At 49.4% G+C, this 21,956-nt stretch overlaps 2 protein-coding genes across 51 annotated transcripts in view; one reads left to right on the top strand and one right to left on the bottom strand.

Annotated features, from left to right (window-relative positions):
* Positions 1 to 21,956, bottom strand: part of EIF4G3 (eukaryotic translation initiation factor 4 gamma 3) — an 80,272-nt gene that overhangs the window by 12,709 nt on the left and 45,607 nt on the right. For 24 of the 50 annotated variants that reach the window (XM_083514566.1, XM_083514613.1, XM_083514577.1 and 21 more), the window contains 11 exons: positions 21,592 to 21,706; positions 19,703 to 19,806; positions 19,049 to 19,171; positions 18,274 to 18,382; positions 14,197 to 15,051; positions 10,119 to 10,207; positions 5,762 to 6,014; positions 3,403 to 3,536; positions 2,752 to 2,871; positions 1,888 to 1,998; positions 28 to 198 (listed from right to left, as the gene is read on the bottom strand). In XM_083514566.1, coding sequence (XP_083370692.1) covers positions 28 to 198; positions 1,888 to 1,998; positions 2,752 to 2,871; positions 3,403 to 3,536; positions 5,762 to 6,014; positions 10,119 to 10,207; positions 14,197 to 15,051; positions 18,274 to 18,382; positions 19,049 to 19,171; positions 19,703 to 19,806; positions 21,592 to 21,706 — 2,184 coding nt within the window. The remainder of the gene's footprint in view (positions 1 to 27; positions 199 to 1,887; positions 1,999 to 2,751; positions 2,872 to 3,402; positions 3,537 to 5,761; positions 6,015 to 10,118; positions 10,208 to 14,196; positions 15,052 to 18,273; positions 18,383 to 19,048; positions 19,172 to 19,702; positions 19,807 to 21,591; positions 21,707 to 21,956) is intronic. The other 26 variants (XM_083514588.1, XM_083514614.1, XM_083514612.1 and 23 more) reach the window with 3 other exon arrangements.
* On the top strand, positions 6,443 to 9,540 carry LOC310712069 (tigger transposable element-derived protein 1-like). The gene is made up of 2 exons (XM_083514699.1): positions 6,443 to 6,753; positions 7,514 to 9,540. Exon 2 carries the CDS (start codon positions 7,698 to 7,700, stop codon positions 9,084 to 9,086), a length of 1,389 nt encoding a protein of 462 aa, XP_083370825.1. The 5' UTR covers positions 6,443 to 6,753; positions 7,514 to 7,697; the 3' UTR covers positions 9,087 to 9,540.

Raw genomic sequence — 21,956 nt, 5'->3', positions numbered from 1 at the left:
AGGGTGGGTGTCATGTTCTTGCCTCACCTGGGTTTTGATGCTCTCAGAGTCTTCCGCTTGCGTCTCACGCTTCAGACTCGGCTTCCAGGCATTCTCAGCTTTCTTCAGGTGTACATCCTCTTTGACACAAACCGTGATGATCTTCCTGGGCTCCCGCCTCTGGCCTGGCTGAGATCTCCGCTGTCCAACGTTTAACAGCTAAGAGAAAAACCAGTCCCTTGAATGTTAAGTCCCTTTTAACACAAAGAGGCTCCTTTGCTACCTGAGGCTGAGCCTTTCTGACCATGTTTCACTGTGGCTGTGATAAACAACCCCAGGTTTTCAGGATATTGCACCTTCTGAGGTACAAGAGAACCAAATGTTTAAGAAGGGCAAGGTAGGAGGAGGAAGAAAGAGAAAGAGTGGTGTTTGGTTTTTTTTTAATGTGCTGGAGAAAACACTTCCCCCTGCTGTCTGACAAGTGAGCACAACAGCCCCAATCCTGAAACATGAGGTCCATATCCAAGCAAATAATCAGGACTTTGCCTGAGAGGCACACCACGGGCCAGTGTGATCCAGACGCAGCGCCAACCGGCCCACGGTGCTGCTAAGGAGATAGTGCCAACAACAAGCCTGACTGGTGGGACAGAGCAGCAAACCACCAGCTCGCGCCTCCTGAGGTTTCACCATTCACACATGTTCTGCACCAAGTAAGGCTTGCACGAAGGCACCAGCACCACATCAACTCCTTCGAGAATCCAGCCCTTGACATCCAAAATGCAGCAAGGAGCTTCTCTATGTGCTTAAATTCTACACCAGCAGCTTGAGCTGTAGCACCTGCTACCGTAGGTCCCTTTCTACAAATCTTGGGGGAAGCAGTGATCATTATGGGAGCAGGATACATTGATTTTGGCACTTCAAAAAGTGTTTCATGGACATCCCCCAGCAGGAGTCTCTGCTCAACACAGAGCAGAGCAAAATCATTTCCCAGTCCGGGCAGGAATAAGCAGCAAAGGAGCTGTACTAAGATTACAAACTTGTGAAGTTCACGATGCCGGCCACATCAGGTCTGATGCAGACACAAGATCTTCGCTTCTGTCCCCCTGCCCCCCCTCCCCATACCTCTCACTCCCAAACACCACCCAAGAATGTTTAATATTTTGCAGTCAGACGTAAGGGCTGCCATTTCATGGTAGCCCTCAGCCAGCATTCACCTATCAGCACCACAATCAACAACAATTCAATCTCCGGCACCTTCTGTAACATAATGTCCCTTGCATTCTTTTCTAGCGTTAGAAAACTGAGCCACTGAGTTAGATTAAGGCCTTCCTCCTGGTGCATCTGGGGTGGCTTTTACAGCACAGCAGCTGGCTGTTTTTCTTAAGCTATTTGTAGCTATTTCTACTTAACCTCACCCAAGTCCTTTTTGAAAATAAGATGCATTTTTTTAAACTTGTTACCCGATTAACTGTGCCACCAGGTATCAAGGTTAGTGAAAAGCTGTTACTCTCCAAAATGCAGAAGGGGGGGAAAGCTGCCATTCAGCAAGGCTGAGATGGAGCATCCACGAGCTGCTAAATGCTCCAAGCCAAAAGAAAAACGAAGACAGGCCAAGCAGGACTTACCTGGTCTCCCCCTCTACACAGGACTGCGAAGAGCAGCCCTAGGGCAGATCCAGCTCAGGCCAAAGTCCCAGTATGCCCTCTGCTGGTGCTGTCCCACCCACCACTGAAGAGACGGCAGCCTAGAGAAGAGTACAAGGCAAGGCTGGTGCCATTTCCATTACAGGCTTGTGCTCTGTGGGGTTGTTTGCTAGCTCCTCTGAAGACAGGAGGGCAGAGGAGAAGGCTTTGCAAAAAGACGCTCACAGTGAGGGAGGAAACTGGGGGCGGGGGCAGGATGGCTTACCCCTATGGTCAAGTTCCTCAGCTGTGGGTGAGATGAGACCAACAAAGGGCATGCTGGGGGCCCACACCGAGCAAGGGGCTGGAGTCCAGGTGGGGGCTGCACTTTGCAGGCCTGTAAAAAGAAAGAAAGGGGTGGGGGAAAGGAAGGTATTATCCACGGGCTGACACAGAAAGACCTGACATGCCCATGTAGGCGTCTGTTACAGCAGATGGGCATCACAACTTCAGAAGGTAGGTCTTTAGCTTAAATTTAACTCCACCCCCCCCATTGTTTGTCATTTCCCATTAAAAACCCATTAGCTGGATGGCTGTTCCGCAAGCCAAGAAGCAGATGCCACTTGCAAAGAACTTATTTCACCTGACTCACCACAATTATTTTAAGAAGGTTTCTCCTCTTCTTTTGCTTCTCTCTCTCCCCCCCCCCCGAGCCCCATATCGTCCCTGCTTGGCCTCCCGCTCTCTATTTCCAGCCCCCCGCTATACAGAAACCAAAGGAGCTCAAGAAGCAGAACATCAGCAGAATACTAAGCAGGTGGCTGTGTTCCTTCCCACCTGTGTCAACAGAACCAATCGACTCCTTCAGAGGCGAACACACTATTTTCCCGTCAAATAGAGTCAAGGAAGCACACGAGGAGCCTTACAGGTGATAGAAAGATGCGAGAACAAAGTAAGGGATGGGAATGAAGACAGAATGAGGAAAGGCACAGACCAGCGGAGGGAGGAGGAAAAGGGAAGAGGAGGAAGGAAAGAGAGAAAACTGAGAAAACGTGACTGCAGAAGAGCTCCCAAACTGGCAGCTGCTCCAGATTCTGGAAGGAAAAGGTAAAAGGTCATTTCTAACTGTGGATGTAACTCTGACACTTACAGGTGCGCCCCGCCCTCCAGGGATTTGTCTTCCGAAATCAGCAAATGCTGGTGTGAAATCTGGACCCCGTGCCAATATCCGAGGATCCAAAGTTCGAAGAGGCAGTTTTGGCTGATTGATCTGTATTGGCAGAAAAATGTAAAGTTACAGGTAGCCATGCAGCAACCGTCTGCACAGACAGCAGCATTTGGTAGATACTCCCAAGTAGCCTCAAGAGCTACAGCTGAAAACAAAATGCACAGCCAATGACTCATCCTGCCCATCAAGATCCATTTCCCTTCTAACTTGACCTCTGAGGGGGGGGGTGCCTGCTAAAGCTGAGCAAACTGAGGCATGGCAGTTCAGGGCCATCTAACTACCCCACCACCAGAAAGCTTCTGTCTGTTGACAGAGAGGCAGCTCAGGGGAAGGGAATTGGGGGTTTTCTGCTTCCTGAGGCTAGAAGAATGTTTTGGGGAAGATGCATACATATCATCTAGTTTTAAACCCAGTCCAGTGGCAGCATTTCCTCTTGTGCCTTATTAAATCGGACCAGGTCTTCAAAATGTTGCAAAATCCAAGTTCTCAGTTTAAAACACTAGGCATGCCTTTCTCTTGACCTTCAGCTGCCACCACAAACTCACTTCCTCTGCACACACACTAGCCCCATACCTTGTCAAGGACCACATCGCTGATGGGCGGCAGCCCCTCCGGCTTCTGGATGCAGGCAGGCATGAACTGGAAGTCTAAGAGGAACTCCCGGTCGTACTGCTTCTTCCCTTCGGAGTCCTGGGGCTTCCACTGCTCTGTAATGACACCACCAGCCTCAGGATGGGGCAATTCATTGCGCCATGTTTTCCCACCAAAGCCCCCTTGCTCCAATTAGAATTGTGGTCACGGGGATCTTTCACCTTTGCCTCACCCTGTCCCTATTTTGTGGGGAAGTCACGAAATGGTCGAGGGAATGAGTGCATGGCTCCATGGAAAAAGAATGTTGCACTCTGATTGGGGAGGTCTGGCTTTGCATCCATTTGGTCACAGAGAGCCTTGCATGAGCCCTTTCTTGACTGCATCTCTTTACATGGGGGGGGGGGGGAGAGAAGGGTTTGATGCTGAAGGGGAAGAAGCAGGATCAGGACAGCACCGGGACAGCCGTCCACAGGTTTTGTAGCTTTGTTCTAAAGAACCCTTGGGAAGCACAGTACAAGCAGCAGCAGTGCATGCAGCAGAGGGACAGTTGTGCACTCTGCTCTGTGCAGATGCACCTGGAGGCTCAGAGAGCATAGGTTGTCCAAAGAGCTACAGGTGGTCACTTTTATCACACAGAGGGGCAACGCAGCAGAGATTTGTAGTCTAGGTCCAGCAGATTTTCTATAAAGAATTTACCGTATTTTTTGCACCATAACACTCACTTTTTCCCTCCTAGAAAGTAAGGGGAAATGTCTGTGCGTGTTATGGAGCGAATGCCTACAGATGGCGGGGGGATCTGCTGCAGTCGTGAGCAGAGGATCCATGGTTCCCCTTCCTTCCCTCCTCCGTGGTTCGCTTTGAAACAGCAAAGCGGGAGAAGAGCCGCTGAGTGGGGAGGAGAGAGGGACAGAGAGCCTGCTTCTTTAAAGGAGCAAAGTAGGAGAGGAGAGGAGCCTTCTCCCCTTATACCCCTCTTCTTCATTATTAGCAGCATCCTTCTCCACACACCCCACGCGTGTTCCTTGTCCCTTGAGTGCTTTTCCTTCCTTCCCCAATTAAAACGTGGTTACAAAGCATGGATCCACATGGATCCTCAGGATTTTTGCACTGGGTCACCCCAAATTCACCATCAGATCACATAGCATGTCCATGGCTACATCTTGCACCAAAAAAATCACACACCCACTGTTGCCTGGGCCTGCAGTGGTGCAAAAACGTGGTTACAAAGCATGGATCCACATGGATCCTCAGGATTTTTGCATTGGGCTACTCCAAACTCACTGTCAGATCACATGTCTGTGGCCACAGCATGAACCACAAAAATCATACATCCACTGTTTCGTTTAGAATATTTTTTTTTCTTGTTTTCCTCCTCTAAAAAGTACGTGCGTGTTATGGTCTGGTGCGTGTTATAGAGCGAAAAATATGGTATATGTTTCAGTCTTTCAAAGGGTTATTTTCAGGAATTAACCACCAATGAAGTGCTCTTTAAAGGGAGGCAAACATCTGGAGCCACAAGTTTGACATCCTGGAAACGAGAGCTCTGGCACCACATGAAAAATTAAAAAGCCTGGAAGGGAGTCGGGAGGCATAAGTGCAGTGATGGCTGCCAGCTAGGGCCCTGGAGGTGCCAGTGTGGGCTCCACCACGTGCCCTGCTGAATCCACACGGATTCAGAGTCAGAATCTCAGGGAGCCAAGCAGCAAAGGCAGGATTCCAGGCAGGAAAAGAACTGACATGGAGTGATGCCTTCCTCTCCAGAAATCCACTTCTGGAGAGGCCACCTCACACGGGGCTCACTCCACCTGCAGCTAGCTACTTCTTTCAAAATACCGGCAAGTCATAGCCAACTGTCCATTTCCGGCTCAGGTGTACAAGAAATAAGGCATGCCTGCCAACTGCATGAAGCAGCCCTTAAACTCCGGAGGTGGCCTGGAGATTTGACTCAAAGAATCACCCGGAGTCCAGAAGCTGACACCAAGCCCTCTGCTGGGAAGGCGCTCTCTCGCTCTCTGAGCTTGCTCAACATTTTCCTGGTTACATAGGAACATAGGAAGCTGCCTTACTCTGTTGCTCTAGTTCAGTATCATCTACACTGACTGACAGCAATTCTCCCTGCCCTGGAGATGCTGCCGAGGGCTGAATCTGGGGCTTTCTGCATGCAAAGCAGGTAACTCTGCCACTGAGCTAAGGCCCCTTTCCCATTACTTTCTCTCACCCCTTTGCTAGGAGAATTGCTGTTTCCCCCCCAAAGAGGCAGAGGAGTAACAGCCCATGCCACGGACTGCTGAGTATGCCCCAACCTCTGGGGTAAGTTGAGCAGAGGGTGACTGGTACTTACCTGGCTTATACTGGCAGGACGGGGTTTCACTGGGACTCTCTGTGCAGCCTGAATTCCCCTCACCTCCTTCCCCCTCGGAGACGTTCTCAGCACCGTTGCGAATGGGCTCCCCTTCCTGCTCACCATTCTCCTCCGCAGCTTTCGCTACCTTAAGGTCAGAGTGGGAGTCCCTCCTAGGGCAAGTCTTCTGGCTCATTGCCTCTTGTTCAGATTCAAGTATCCTGTCACCTCCAGGTTCCACTTCTGCTTTAGGCTGAAACAGCAAGCAAGCCCCAAATCAGCGCCCTACTCTCTGCCAAGCACTCAATAAACAAAGCTCTGCTGCCTCTAAACTAAGGACTGGAAGTCTCTTGTGGCCCTCCAGACTCCTCTTACTGCTCCTTGGGACTCTTCCAAGGAAATGCCCCTTTCCTTAGCTCTGCTGCTGCACACCTGGTTGGAGCCGTGAGAATACTTCTCACTTGCCTAGATAGAGCAGCATGTAGAATCCTGCATGACTGTACAAAGGGTGGGAGTTGCATCTACTGCCCTGCCTACTTTTTTATGCCCATGGCCCTGCCCTCCACTGGCCCCTGGAAGGTTGCCCATGAGGGAGAAAGGCTCTCAGTCTGAAAAAGGGAAATACTGGCCAAATAGAGATTATGGATTTCATTTAAAAAAACAACAACAGGCATTCTCCAGTTTCTATCATTTTGAAATACAGTGGTGCCCCGCAAGACGAACGCCTCGCAAGACGAAAGGTTTTTTCGTTTTCGAGTTGCTTCGCAAGACGAATTTCCCTATGGGCTTGCTTCGCAAGACGGAAAAGTCTTGCAAGTTTGTTTCCTTTTTCGTAAAACCGTTAATACCCAAGGTGCATTGCTTGAAGAGGTGCAGTTGCGACTTGACTTTGAGGAGCAACACATTGCACGCGGTGTGGTGGCCTTTTTGAGCTTTTTAAAGAGTTTGCTGAATTTTTGAAGCTTTTCCAAAACTTCTTTTGCAGCTGTTTGGTAAGTTAAACTTTTAAAACTTTTTTGGGGGTTTTTGGATTTTGGGCTGGGATGTTTAGAATTAAAGGACTTGGTGTTGGGGAGAGGTTTGCAAGAATCTGGGAGCTTGTGTGGTTTTTTTCTTCATTTTTATGATTTTCTGTGACCATTGGGCCATGTTGTTTTTTTTCGAAAAAATTTTCTGGGTTTTGAATTTCTGTGTGCTGGGTGGCTGGGGGAACAGCTGGGGAGGGGTTTGCAAGAATCTGGGAGCTTGTGTGGTTTTTTTGAATTTTTATGGTTTTCTGTGACCATTGGGCCATGTTGTTGTTTTTTGAAAAAAATTTCTGGGTTTTGAATTTCTGTGTGCTGGGTGGCTGGGGGAACAGCTGGGGAGGGGTTTGCAAGAATCTGGGAGCTTGTGTGGTTTTTTTTTTTTTTGAATTTTTATGGTTTTCTGTGACCATTGGGCCATGTGGGTTTTTTTTGAAAAAAATTTCTGGGTTTTGAATTTCTGGGTGGCTGGGGGAACAGCTGGGGAGGGGTTTGCAAGAATCTGGGAGCTTGTGTGGTTTTTTTTAAAAAAAATATGGTTTTCTGTGACCATTGGGCCATGTTGTTGTTTTTTTGAAAAAATTTCTGGGTTTGAATTTCTGTGTGCTGGGTGGCTGGGGGAACAGTTGAGGAGGGGTTTGCAACAGTTGGGGAGGGGCTGGGGGAACAGTTGAGGTTTTTGAAGACTTTGGTGATTTTTAAAGCTTTTCCAAAACTTCTTTTGCAGCCATTTGAGGATTTTGAAGACTTTGGTGATTTACAGCCATTTCGTAAGTTAAACTTTTAAAACTTTTTTGGGGGTTTTTGGATTTTGGGTTGGGTGTTTGGAATTCAAGGACTTGGTTCTGGGTTTGAATTGCTGATTTTTCTTTTTCTTTTTCTGAGTTTACGAATGTAAGAGCTGTGCTGCCATGGGACCCAAGAAGACTGCTGCTGCTGCGGAGGCCGGCGAGAGGAAGAAGGAGAAAGTGACGCTGGAAATGAAGAAGGAGATCATCTGGAAGCACGACGGTGGAATGCATGTGATGGACCTTGCCAGGGAGTACGGCAGGAACCCATCGACCATTGGGACCATCCTGAAGATGAGGGAGAAGATCCTTGCGACTGATGCAGCCAAGGGAGTCACCAGGATTGTGAAGAACTGCCCAGCTGTTCTGGAGGAGGTTGAGAAGTTGCTGCTCATCTGGTTAGAAGAGAAGCAGCGTGCAGGGGACACAGTGACTGAGGCCGTCATTTGTGAGAAGGCCAAGGCCTTGCACGCAGACCTCATCCGGGAACAGCCAGGAACCTCAGGCGAGCCAGAAGTCTTCAAGGCAAGCAGAGGCTGGTTTGACCGGTTCAAGGCAAGATCTGGAATCCACAGCGTGGTCAGGCATGGAGAGGCTGCCAGTTCTGATGTTCCTGCAGCTGAAGACTTTGCAGCGGAGTTCCTGGAGGTTGTGAAGACGGAGGGCTACGTTCCACAGCAGGTCTTCAACTGCGACGAGACCGGGCTGTTTTGGAAGAGGATGCCCAAAAAGACTTTCATCACACAGGAGGAGGCCAAGTTGCCTGGCCACAAGCCCATGAAGGACCGCCTGACCCTGCTCTTCTGTGCCAATGCAAGCGGCGACCTGAAGATCAAGCCCCTGCTGGTGTACCACTCGGAGAACCCACGGGCCTTCAAGAAACACAAGGTCGACAAGGAGCAGCTGAGTGTCATGTGGCGATCCAACAGCAAGGCTTGGGTCACACGTGTGCTGTTTGTGGACTGGGTCAATCTTGCTTTTGGCCCTGCTGTCAAACAGTACCTGCTGGACAACGACCTGCCGCTGAAGGCTTTGCTTCTGATGGACAATGCTCCTGCTCATCCTAAAGGCCTTGAGGTGGACTTGTTGGAGGAGTTCAGCTTCATCAATATCATGTTCCTGCCGCCTAACACCACGCCACTGCTCCAGCCGATGGATCAGCAGGTCATCGCCAATTTCAAAAAACTCTACACCAAGGAGCTTTTCAGGCGATGCTTCGAGGTGACTGATTGCACCACCATCACCCTGCGGGAATTCTGGAAGGACCACTTCGACATCGTCACCTGCTTGAAGATGATCACCATGGCCTGGAACGGGATCAGCCAGAGAAATTTGAATTGCGCTTGGCGCAGCCTGTGGCCGGACTGTGTGGCACCAAGTGACTCTGATGCACCAGAGTCAACAGTGGTGCAGGACATTGTTGCCTTGGAGAGGACCTGGAGGTCACAGAGGAGGACGTCAGCGACTGGTGGAGGAGCACGACCACGAGCTGACCACCCAGGAGCTGGTTGAACTGCAGGCAGAGGTTGCGCAGGAGCAGGCCTCGCTGGAAGAGGAGGAAGCAACTGAGGAACGGCCGTCCTCCAAAGAACTGAGGGACATTTGCCAGAAGTGGAAGGAGGTGCAGGCTTTTGCAGAGCGGCACCACCCGAACAAGCACGTGGCACATGACCAAGCGAACACTTTTGATACGACGGTCATGTTGCCTCTCAGGGAGCTGCTGAAAAGGCGGATGAAGCAGCAGACCATGGACAGGTTCCTCAGCAAGAAGCAAAGAGTGGAAGAGGAACCTTCTTCGAGTGGTCCCCCAGAGTCTTAGAAAATGTATGTACGGTACACTTTGTTGATTTTTAAATGCTTTTCTGTCATGTTTAGAAACTTAATTTATTGTTCCTTCAATTTTTGAAATGCTCTTTAAAGTATGTGTGACTTTAAAGAGCAGTTAATAAACTATTGTTGTACCAAATTTGGCTTTGATTGGACTTTTTTTGACCATAGGAACGCATTAATTGAATTTCAATGCATTCCTATGGGAAACCGTGCTTTGCAAGACGAAAAATTCGCTAGACGAAAAAACTCGCGGAACGAATTAATTTCATCTTGCGAGGCACCACTGTAGTTTCCAAAGTACTGACAATGCTCTGTTGCTGTAAAGTGTCCAGAACAGCCCAAATGATTTTTAAAAAAGGATTTTGTTTTTCAATTGACACCCCCCCCCCCGCCAAATCAACACTTCCCTATCAGAACTGATTAAAAGCTCCACTAGTAAACAATACTGCAGCCTCTGCCAACCTGCTGCCCTCAGGATTTCCTGGACTGCCAGTCCTAGCTGGCTAATGGGAGTCTGGTGAAGGTTGTAGCGCTCTTAACATTTTCCTCAACTTATCCCTCTCTACAAGGGTAGTCACTCAAAATCAGAAACTAGGCAAACTTCTGGGGCTCCCTGGCTTAGTAGGTTCACCTCAAGGGCCAGAGAATCCCTTGAAACTTGGCAGCACGATGGCTCCTGAGCACCCCACCTCTCCGCCCTCCTGCCCGCCTTACCTCGGGTTCGGCCTCCACCCCCTCCTCAGCGGCCTGGCTCCGCTCTTTTGGTTTGTTCCACATCTTTGGTGCAGTTGCAGCTGTTTGGGCTACAAGATAAAGTTGGACAGGTTATTTGCCAAATCCGGAGCCTGCTTGGAACAGAACAGCCTTGAGCATGGGCTCCCCTTTTCCAGTAAGCTTAAAACTATGGGGAGGGGAGAAACTTGCCTCAGCCTCACAGAAACAACCTGAAGACAAGGGGAAAAGGGTCACGTTGACAGTTGCCATTAGGAAAACAATTCAAAAGATTCTAGAGCTGCAAATGAACCAAGAGGTGACACTTCTGCCCCTCACTGAAGTTCCTCTGACTTCCTGACAATTTACGGAAGCGTGGCCCTGGCCCTGTTGCCTCTTCCTTGGTCCAAGGCAAGACACAGCAATAGGCAGCTGTGGGGTGCAGTGGGGACACAAAGCTGCCTATGTAAGTCCTCTTGTATGAGACTTTGCAAATGAAACACTGAGAGCAATTGATTTTTGCAGTGTAATTTTAAATGCCCCTTGAAAAGATGATTCATTGTGCTTCCAACCTGGAAGAGCAGATTCCTCCATCCCAATTATCTCTTTCTCTCATGCCACCCACACCAAGTCAAAACACAGCCACAGTGCAGTTCTACACCTCCAACACCAGAGGGCAAACACCAACAGGGCCTATATAAAGAGGCGGCTTTGGAGAACCATGAGTCTTTGCTTAATATTGTTTCTGTTGGCAACAAGAGCAGAAATAGGTCTGAGCACCTTAAAATGTGCCAAAGGGTTAGCAGCTTGTTAACAGCATCAGCTTGGAAGAGGTGGTGGACCCAGAGAGCTGTGACAAAGCACGAGGGGACAAAGAGCCTGGCCAGCTTTGACCCAAGGAAAATAACTTAACCCTCAGTCCTGCTGTTCTTCCCCAGCGATTGCTATTTAGTGAGGATGGGGATTCTCAGAAGCCAGGTCTACCGACTGAAATGCATGGGGGTTCCTGGTCTACTTGCAGAAAACAACAGAGATTTTTTGGTGGCCTGTTTTACCCACTGGTATTCAGAAGCAAGCGGCCTCTGAGCTGGAAGGAAGCACACAGCCACTGTGTCCTATTGGTGGTCTTATCCTTCCAGGAATGAGTACAGCATTTCAGCTGGTGAAATCAGTGAGACCCATCTCAGTAGAAAAAAAAAACTATCTACAAAGAGCTCACCACCTACTACCTCTGGAGGCTGGTGCAAAATGTGCTCCCCACACCCTGCCCTACTGCAGCCACAATGGGCTTAAATTCACTTCCGCCAGTTCAGAAAATGGTCAGGACTTTCTATAGAAACTAGTTACTGGTGGACACACAAATGACCTGCATAACTGTGCAACGGGCAACTTTTCACCTACTCCTCAAAACAAGCCACAAAGCAAAAGTTACCTCCCATCTGTGCATTAAATTGTAATAGGCTTAATTACCCTAAACCTCCCTCCTTCCTTCTAATTGCAATATTTAAGCTTGATAGAAACAGAGGATAGTGGAGAGGAGCCTCCTTGTGCGGTGGCTTCTTTGTACGCCCATAAATAAAGGCAATGAGGACGGATAAAGCAACACAGGATGCTTCTCAGCTGCACCTGACAGACCAACCCAAGATATTCTGGACTTTAGCAATTCAGAGCCAGCCTAAGTAGAAGTCATTAGAACTGCAGAACAGCCATTCATATGCCTGGAGTCACGGTTATTAAAACATTCCCAGATGCTTCTCTTTTTAACAATTGATGGCCATAAAGCCCAGCCAAGGTTCCTCTTAAGTGTTTTCTCTCTCCCCGCTCCCCCCAGAGTCCCCTTCAAGTTAACTGCAGAGTTCAGTAATGAACCCAGTGCTTCCTCCCACCTGGGGAGATGCCCAGAAGACAAACGCCACTGCTTAGAAATGCTAGTGGTGACCTGCCTTAAGCACATACCTGGGATTCTCCCACCAGGACAGGAACTGCAAATTCTGTGGCCACCCCACAAAGCAGCTCACGGCCTCCCTTTCCACTAGCACTGGCCGCCAATGACCAAGGACAAAAGGATCGCAGGGAGGTCCGAGGGATGAAACTTAAGGCTTGACTGGAGCATAGCCCTGTTGCCATGTCATAATGCGATGGCAGAAGACTATGACATACTACCCTGTCAGGCAAGGCTCAGGAGGAACCCTGGGAGGGGTGTGTGCAAGTCCAGGCCATGCCCATATGAGGCACCACCCCATGGCACTGGGTGAGAGGGGGGAGGAGCTACCATCTACTTCTGTCTGTGGTGGCAGCAGCCCCCATGTTTGCAGATGAGGAAGGAATGGCACCAGCCTTCAGACAATGGCAGTTGGGTGTGAAGGGCCATTTCAGAGACTGAGACCCCCAAGTCATGTCCTGGTGCTGTCAGCATCTCTGCTGGCAAGGAGGCTCCACTGCCAAACCAAGTCCTTTGCAGCATTACAGCAGCTGGCTCCCCTACTTTCCACCACTTCAGCGCATGCCCACGCAGGGAGCTGCAACACAGATGAGAGGGAAAGCGTTGCAATCTTCCCCAGATCAAGAGAAGAGACGTGATTGTGAAGGGCCCAAGTCTGAAAGGACAACAATCCAAGCACACCTTCTAAGGCACCCAAGCACCCTGGAGAGGCAGCTTCCAACTCACACAAAAATATTGGTGAGAAGCAGGAAGAAGCAGGTGCTACACTGACACAAGAAAAAAAGAGGGGCTTTTCCTACTTCCCATCTAAACTCCACACCCCATATGCTGCTGCTGCTGGCTGACTTTCCTCAAATCCTCACAAGCCACCAACATCCCATAATTGGCTTCTATGGGGGGGGGGAGAGAAGAAAGAGAAAATATTTTGGCAAAGCTGTGCAACTAGAGAAAATTAAAAGAAAACTACCTCAAACTGGGGCGATGATCTCTTTGATAAGAAATGCAATTCAAATACCCTACATATTTCTCAGAGACACACTGAAACTTTTAACATTAAATAATAATAATTTATTATTTGTACCCCGCCCATCTGGCTGGGTTTCCCCAGCCACTCTGGGCGGCTTCCACAGAAACCAAAAAAGCACTAAAATATCATACATTAAAAACTTCCCTGAACAGGGCTGCCTTAAGATGTCTTCTGAATGTCAGGTAGTTGTTTATCGTTTTGACATCTGATGGGAGGGCGTTCCACAGGGCGGGCGCCACTACCGAGAAGGCCCTCTGCCTGGTTCCCTGTAGCTTTGCTTCTCGCAATGAGGGAACCGCCAGAAGGCCCTTGGCGCTGGACCTCAGCGTCCGGGCAGAACGATGGGGGTGGAGACGCTCCTTCAGGTATTAAAGAGGTGTTGGCAAGTAATCTCAAAAATCATTTGTGAGCAACTCTGGGGACTGCTTGGGTTTCTTTTTATGTAAAAGGAAAGGGAACAGGGCAAAGGTAAAAAGCTCAATTCTAAAGATGTAGGATAAAAATAACTTAAAAATGAATAATATGGGAAGTGATTCTGAGCCAGAAAAGAAGGTGGGTTTTGTGAATTGTTTTTTTACGAGAGAGAGAGAAGCAGCAAAATGCCAAGCATTTGAACCATCCCAAGTCTGCCACCCACCCACCAATGCAGCTCTCCCTAAATGGTTGTTCTGCCTGCTTTCTGCTAGATAAAGCAGGAAGCATAAAAACAAACCACTTTCACAGGCTGTTTCTCGCTTTTGCTCATCATACCACAGAAGCCCTGTTCATTGTGGGGAAGGAAACAAGCCTACCCCGTCCCCATCAGTCCCTGTCTCCCCTTCAGGATTTGAAACAAATCTAAGGAACTGGGCAAATTTCCCACCCATCCGGCCTCCTCTGGGCCTACTTAGCTGCCCTCTGAAATACACATCTCTAGATCCTTTTCCAAGTTGCAACCGAACAAGAGAAAGCACACACTCACACATGGAGTTGAGGCAACTGATCCTATTTCCCCTGTGCAGCCAACCTCCCCCCCCCCCCCCCCGCAAAGCTGTCCAGGCTCTGAATAAACTGTACCACAGACTTTTAAGGAGTTGGGAGAGACCATTGTGACCCCCTGTGAGGACACTCACCTGCTCCGGGGCCCTTCTTTGAATTCAAGCCCTGAGAGTCTGCATTGTCCTCCAGTTGCCCGTCTACCTCCACCTCTTCTTTCTCCAGATTTTCCTGGGTGTCTTCGCCAAGGGTAGTTCTTGTGGCCTCCTCTCCTTCTAAATCCCCCTGAAGAGCAGGGAGGGCACCAGGTAGTGGGAGAGGAGAAGCAGATGGTGGCGGAGGAAGAGGGCTCGTCGCTCTAACAGTAGCAGCGGCAGAAACGGGAGGAGGGCTGGGAGGAGGAGATGGAGGCAGAGATGGAACAGCCGGAAGAGCGACGGAAGCTGGAAGTGGCACACTTTCTGCCTCGTCCAGAGGTGCCTCTGGGCTCTCTAGATCCACAGCCAAGGGTCCAGCTGCCTCTGGTTGATCTGGTTCCAAGATGCCATCAGTCACTGTGACCCTTTCACTAACTCCATTCAGTTCAGTAATTAGATTAGTACTAGCAGTCACTTGGAGGTCGTTGGGGACTATTCTAGGGGGCTCCCTGCCTATATCCGCGCTGGCGTCATCTGTTGGGGGGCAGACGGGCACTTCCAAGCAGGGCGCAGCACTGTGAAGAGGTGCAGCTTCCTGTTTCGAGGAAGCAAGTTCACATCCATCCTCTGAGTCTGGTGCAAACGTTGATTTAGGAGGCAGAGGAGTGGCGGCGGCAGCAATGACCACCGCAGGGGAGGGCAAAGCCGTGAGAGGAAGCTCTGTTGAGGTCTCGGAGGAGGAGGTGGTCGGGGTCTCTGCTGTCAGGCCCATTTGATCTTTCCTCTCTCCACTAGGCTCTGGTCTGAGGGCAGGGGAAGGAGATTTTAATACTGGATCTGCTTTAGGCTTCTCTTCTGGGGGGAAAAAATGGAAGAGTTAGAAAGGGCCATTTAACTCGTCAAATCAGAATGAATTTGCATCAATTATCCACGCACTCCCACTTTCCAAGAGGAACTGCAGTAACCCCCACGCACCTCCCTGCCCAGAGTCCTCAATTCTCAGCCCAGAGGTTACTGAAGGAAGAAACTGGGATTAAGCAAGCAATGTGCTGCTCTTTTCTGTCAAGTTTGCTTGCCACCCATTCGGCAATACAAAAGGAGTCTGAGCCCCCAAACCCTATCTGTTCTCTTTGGTGGTTCCTAATAGGGCAGTTTGGCTTCAAGGGCCACTTGCCTTGGCACTAAGAACCCCCTCCTCACAGAGGAGGGGACTTTTTGGAGCTACAAAGGGCTCCCATGTGCAAGCAGTGTAGATGTGAAAAAAGTGAACTACAGGCCCTTTTGTGGATTTCTTTGCCAAGGTTGCTTCGAAGACGCTGATTAACAACATGGATATGCCTTTACAGGATAAATCAAAAGACAATGTCTCAAGTCCTGAGAACTATGTTGGAGCTCCCTCCGCCCCACAGCATTCGTTTTTTACCCTAAAGAGCCTTTTTATGCGCGCATGAGGGGTGGAGATGCAAGATGTACAATGGGAATCTTGGGATGCAAGCCCAATTCAGCAGCCAATGCAACGAGTGGAGCGCATGCATCACCCCCACAAGCTAGGCTGAGCCTGGTGCCTCCTGTCACTACTGTCAAGGGACCACCTGAACATCCCCCTTTGGACTCTTGGTGCCTTTCTAAACTCACAGTCAAGAGGGCCACTCGCTATTTACAAAAAAAGGTTTTGCCACTAATATCTGAAACCCAACTGTCTTGCACAAGTCAGTAAATAAGGGACTGAACACTGGAAGGCCACCTCTGCTATAGGGTCACCAAAGACAATGGCAGCAACTGAGGGGATTGGTTCAAGGGGCACTGAAGCACCACTAGGAAAGAAGAGGACTAGTCTTGTGGGAGTCGCAAGGCTGAGAAATCTTCTGGCTGCCATTTACTCAAAGCTTTTGCAGCCAGCCTCTGACTTTCAGATCAGCTATCATGAACTGACTGAATGCAACATCTTAATTTTTTTATTTTTTGCCTTTGGCCAGACATAAAGCAGAATGTGGCTCACTCCCAGTAACTACAGTCTATCACTTGAGGTCTGGACGTCAAGATTTTCCAGAGGGGCTCTTCTTTCTGTCCTGTGAACACCCAAAGGACATTTGGTGGGCTCCTAAGTGGGGAGCCCCTTCAGTGTCTGCTCCCAATGTCTAGAGCTCCCATATCAAGGGGAGTCTATATAATCCCTTCTGCCGGCAAGAAAATACAGGTAGATCGCACCTTAGGCTGATTTCACTTTCTTGATCATACCTTACATGGATCACTGAATTTTTTAAAAAATAAAAAGGGGCAGAAGAGCAAGAAAAAAACCCTGGAAGCCTAGTCCAAGATCTCATGAGCGCCCTTGCAAGGCCTTTATACAGCTTAGTGAGAACGATGAGGTGTCTTACATGGAGGGGCAGGGGCAAGGCCTGCTCAGCACTGCTTTTGGACAGGTAGGGGTGGTCTTGCGGGACCATTCCAGAGGCTGTTCTAGTTTTACATGTTTTTGCCTTTGCACCTGACAGCCAGGATCATAACCCCGACGTAATGTGAGATGCACCTGTGCATTTTTATCCTGACAGGTGTTTGACTCCAGTACCTATAAATTGTTTAAATTTATTCTAGTGCCAGTGGTATTTAATTAATTCTATAGAAGTGATTTTACCTGCCTTGTTTACTGCCATTATTATTATTATTATTATTATTATCCAATGTTAACTGCCTGGGGCACCAGATGGGTTATGTATTTAAGAAATAAAGACTAAAAATTGCCCAGTCCCCGTTACCTGCTCCACCCCCTGCCCAGAGTCTTACCCCAAGGTGACCCTGCATATCCCAGAAGGAGGAGTTACAACCCAAAGCCCCATTGTACAGCTGGGGGAACTCAAGAAATGTGCAAGGTGTTCAAAGACCAGGTTTAATTTCTAATCTTGACATCTAGAAGCAGAGATTGTTTCATGGATACATCAAGTCTCAACAAGGCTCTTAGATATATTCTAAGTTATATTGCAAAAACAGAAGTAAAGACGTGTATTTTAAGAGCATTTACTGTTGCAATGTTTTTAGAACAACCAGAAAGAGAACAAGCGACAGCCCACCCATGCATAATTAAAAACAGTGAAACAAATATTAAATTAACACCATCATTATTAAATTAAGAGCAACAACTATGAATGCCTGTCAGCCCAGGCAGCCCTACAAACATTCCCCCCCCCCGAGACTCCTTCCTACTTGGCCAAGAGAGTCATAGCAGCTGCAGTGACTCAGAACCCTGCCAAAAATGCCCTTAAAATGTGAGTATCATTCCCCCAATGTCTTCTCCATCAGCCACCCCACAGAATACCAACAACCTCAGCTACACCTGCCTCCCTCCTCAATGGAGAACCCTAAGAAGTGCAGCTGGGTCCCTCTAAGCACTCAGCAGAGCAGCAACTGGGCAGCCACTGCAACCTGGCAGTTGCTGCCCTCCTTCCAGGTTCAGAGTGGCTGTGCTGGGTCACAACAGAACTGGCCAGAACTGTGACCACGACCGCTCGCTGCTGCAGCCACCTACGTCAACCACCCCTGCGGAGGTGTTGGCAGCAAAGAAGCACTTGGTTCTATTGAGCATTCAGTGGGGAGCAAGTGTGAAAGGAGCTGCCCAACGGGCCAGCAGTCAAACTGATGATTCTAGGGTGCCAAAGAAGGGGCTTCCTTGTCACAAAGAATTTACAGCTCATTTAAGCACTAGCTTGAGACTGCCTTTGCCAACCAGGTGCCTTCCAGATGTTGTGCTCCTATCAGTGAGAGGTCATTTACGACACCTTTCCCCCCTAGTCTGTCTTGGTCAAAATTCAGAAAACTTGTTAACTTCATGTGTTTTTGGGGTGGGGGCATGGCTAGAAAAAGTGCCCAACAGGCTGCTTGTGAAAGCACTACAGAAACCAGCAAGGCAGGTCAATGTTATCGTCACCACCAACTTGCAGATGGGAAGCTGAAACGTGGTGCTTTCCACAAGGTCAGAAATGATTCAGTGTTCAGGCTCACAGATTCACCAGCTCTCGAGGCTCCTCACAGAGAGAGGGAGAGCACCTCTCAAAACTGGGACAAAGAGATCCGTCCACCCACCTTGCTTCAGGTCGCTTGTCACAGCGATGGGGGTGCTGGCGGCGAGGTGAGAGCTCTCCATGGCCCCGAACGCCACAGGGCTGTGCTCGGGGACCTGGCTGGGCAGCTGCTGGGATTTGAAGTACAAAAAAGGGTGATAATGAGCATGCGAACATAAAAACTAGCAACATGGAACACAAGCGAGCAAGAGGGGCAGAAAACCCAGTTGGGTTGGAAAGGAAAAAAAATCAAGAAAAGGAAGAAATAAGATATACGGTCCAAAAAAAGCGCATGGGGAGGGAGGGAAAAAAGCAGCAGGAGGAGAAAGACAAATTACTATTCACAGCAGCGAGAAAGGAGAAGGCACAACCAGTTATCTGGACACCCCCCATGCCATGGAATTTGGGGGGGAAAGCATGCCTCTCCCCAACCCAACGATTTAAAGGTTGCCACAATTCAACTGAAAGCCTTTCAAAGCACTTTGTTAAAAAAAAAATGAAGTGTTGAATAACAATAAACCGAGAGGACCTACAATTGGGGCACGTTCCACAACCCAAGTCCTGGAGACCCTCCCGCCTGAAGCAGCCAAGGTCCTTCTCCAACTTCCCTTGCCCTCAGAAGCTGGCTCATCTCTGGCAAGAAGTGTTTCAAAGACGACTGGCTTTGCCTTGCAGCTGATGAGCAGGAGAGGGTGAGGGCAAGAAGCGCCAGCAGGATACTGACGCTGCGCAAGGAGGCTACAGCAGAGAATGAGTGCCAGCCTACCACCACCACGTGTCCATCCCCACGCAGTTACCTGGGGCGGGGTGGGCGTGGACGAGGGCCTGACCGTGGGAGGTGTGGGGTTGCGGCTTCCTCCACCAGACATGATCTCTTCTGTTATGTCTTTGCCCCCTTGGTTGGGATCTCGGATGCGGATCTGGAAAGGATGGAACGAAGCACCCGCTCAAATCACCTCCCCAAAAAGGTGGCTTGGCTGGGGGCCCAGCCTCATGCTGTGAGGGGAGCATGACACTCGCGACTCACAGTTCAGAGGGCCGCACCAAGGGCCACAGCAGCACATGGTGGAAGGAAACCCCACCCCAAGAGGCGCCCCTTTTATAATGTTACACCCCCACCCCAAAAGGCACCCCCATTATAACGCCCACTAAGGTGTTGCCAAGAGGCATTTTAGTTCCGAAAAGCTTTCTTAGCTGGCTGAGGTCTCCACAATGGGTGTTTCTTTTTAGGGTTTTCCCATTCGTTTGCTGCTATTTTAAACTGTTTTGATTATATTGCGGATTTCACCTTAAAACACATCCGTGGAAGGTGAGTAAATAACAACAAAGGCTTTAAACAGAACACCTGTGAGAGAGACTCCTCCCATGGTGAGGGGAGTGCCAACCTCCCCAATTTCCAGCTTCTCCCTTCAACCCACAGGGCTCAGCATTCAGCTGCAGAGCTCTCTTACCGTTTTCTTCTCCCGCTTGGCTGGTGGGATTGGCTGCTGCTGCTGCGTAGGCACTATGATGGGTGTGGACTGATACACCGGGGGAGTTGGGTAGAAAGGTGCCCCTGCAATGGGTAAAGGGGGACAAGGAGAATCTTAGGCTCACTCCTTTGGCTGCCTGCCTGTGGCTCAAAGTGCTCAAAGTGCCCTTCACCCAGGATGAGCTACCTCAAAGTGTGACTCCTAGTTTTCCTCTTTCAAGGTCAGGGAAATGAGGGGCCACTTGCTCCCTCTGCTTGGGAGGCTTGCATGTGTGTGTGTGTGTGTGTGTGTGTGTGTGTGTGTATCACAGCAGCTTACTACAGTGGTACCTCGCAAGACGAATGCCTCGCAAGATGAAAAACGCGCAAGACGAAAGAGTTTTCCGTTTTTGAGTCGTTCCGCAAGACAAATTTCCCTATGGGCTTGCTTCGCAAGACGAAACATCTTGCGAGTTCTTGAGAGTTTGCTTCCTTTTTCTTAAAGCCGCTAAGCCGTTAAAAGCCGCTAAGCCGCTAATAGCCGCTAAACCGCTAATAGCCGTGCTTCGCAAGACGAAGAGACTCGCGGAACGGATTAATTTCATCTTGCGAGGCACCACTGTACAATGAAAAACCATACAGTAAAACCATAAAAAAATTAAAAACAAGAATTATTAGACCACTGTGGAAGGATGTACTCTTAACTGCCTGCACAGGCCTAGTGGAACAGAAGAGTTTTCAGTAGGCATTTAAAAGTTGGCACAGAAGGCGCCCGCTGAATCGCCAGTGGCAAAGAGTTCCATAGGAATGGGCCAATGACATGACAGGCTCAGTTTCTTTCCTGGAGCAACAAAGCCACCTCCTCAACCTCTGCATGCATGCATGCGCGCACGCGCACACACACACACGCACACACACATACAAAGCCAATGAGCCAATGAAGCAAAGTGCACCCTCTACTCCTAAGAAAGTAAAGACCTCAGAGTCTCCCATTTGCCAAAGGTTCTAAGCAAAGTGGTGAACATGCTCCAATTTCACAAGAAAGCCAATAACCCACAGGGCTGGGTGCTGGGCAGACTCCAGCTTCCAGAGATTTTAAGCCCCCAATCCACTCCCATACCTCTTTTTTTAAAACACTATTTTACACCTTCTGATGGCAAGGCTGGCCCTGACCTCAGGTGCCAAAGGAAGATCTCCAAGCAAGCTCACCAGCAGTTAAGTGCTTTGGTTGTCCTTGCCTAACTCTCTTCCTGCCCCCTCTGCCCCAGGATGACCAGAGCGCACCAGTAAGGCAATGCAGCCAAAGTGACAGAATTCATTCATCAAAATTAAAGAGGAAATCTACTCAAGTCACAATTTAGACCTGCAACTTACATGTGATTTATTTGCACAACTGCAGCTTTGTGCAGATGGCAGGAAAATAAACGAATTGGAGGGGGCAGGCAGCCATAAGGGGTCATACAAGATCTCATGCAACCTTCCCAGATCTTGATAAGCAAGGTGAAAGCTCTGGGAAGGCTGCGCAACACCTCTGGAAGACTGTGTGAGACTCCAGCAAGATCTCACAGAAGCTCCCCCGCCTCTTCCAGAGGCCTCGCATGACCTTCCCAGTGCCCAGCAAGACAGAGACAGTTAAACGGGGGTGATTCTGGGGTTTTTCCTGGCTTTGCATTTGCATTTGCATGTGAACCCCTGGAACATAACCTGCAGGCCTACTGTATATTCGTTTTAACACAGAGAAGCCAAAATGGGAACACTACAGTGCTGAAGGTGTGGAATACGAACACAGGAAGCGTGGTTTGCATAAAGGTCGGGCTACAGGGTGAAAAGACCACGTCAAATGGCCCTTGCTCTGCTACCCATCTCCCTTCAAAGGAAACCTCTTCTTACCATAGGCGTTGGGGAACTCTCCGGGTCCCGGTCCTGGGTAAAATGGTCCAGGCCCTGGCGGCTGAACGGGATATTGTTGTGGGGGCCCCACATAGGGAGGGCCGCTATGACGATACTGAAACAGAAATGGCACAAGAGGCTCAGAAAATGGCGCAAGGCGCTTTATGAGCAGGAAAAGCTATCCTGCTAACTTATTAATGATGCCATTAATGCAGTTCCCCGCTCGGCCCTGCAAATGCCAATTCTTGGCCTCATGGCAAGTGCTGGGCAGTTTGTGGCCCACTTCCTGACCCGCTGGTCCCTTGGCAGCAGGGACTAAGTCCACAATCAATACAGTTCCAGACTACATACTGGCCTCTCTTCCC

Source organism: Podarcis liolepis (genome assembly GCF_965112155.1).
Source record: "Podarcis liolepis genome assembly, chromosome: 7".
Taxonomy (NCBI): domain Eukaryota; kingdom Metazoa; phylum Chordata; class Lepidosauria; order Squamata; family Lacertidae; genus Podarcis; species Podarcis liolepis.
The sequence above is the reverse complement of the archived record's forward strand: the minus strand, read 5'-3'. Positions and strand labels throughout refer to the sequence as shown.

Bases quoted from the DNA above. Each gene is read 5' to 3' on its own strand.
- LOC310712069 (XM_083514699.1), top strand. From the start codon at position 7,698: ATGGGACCCAAGAAGACTGCTGCTGCTGCGGAGGCCGGCGAGAGGAAG.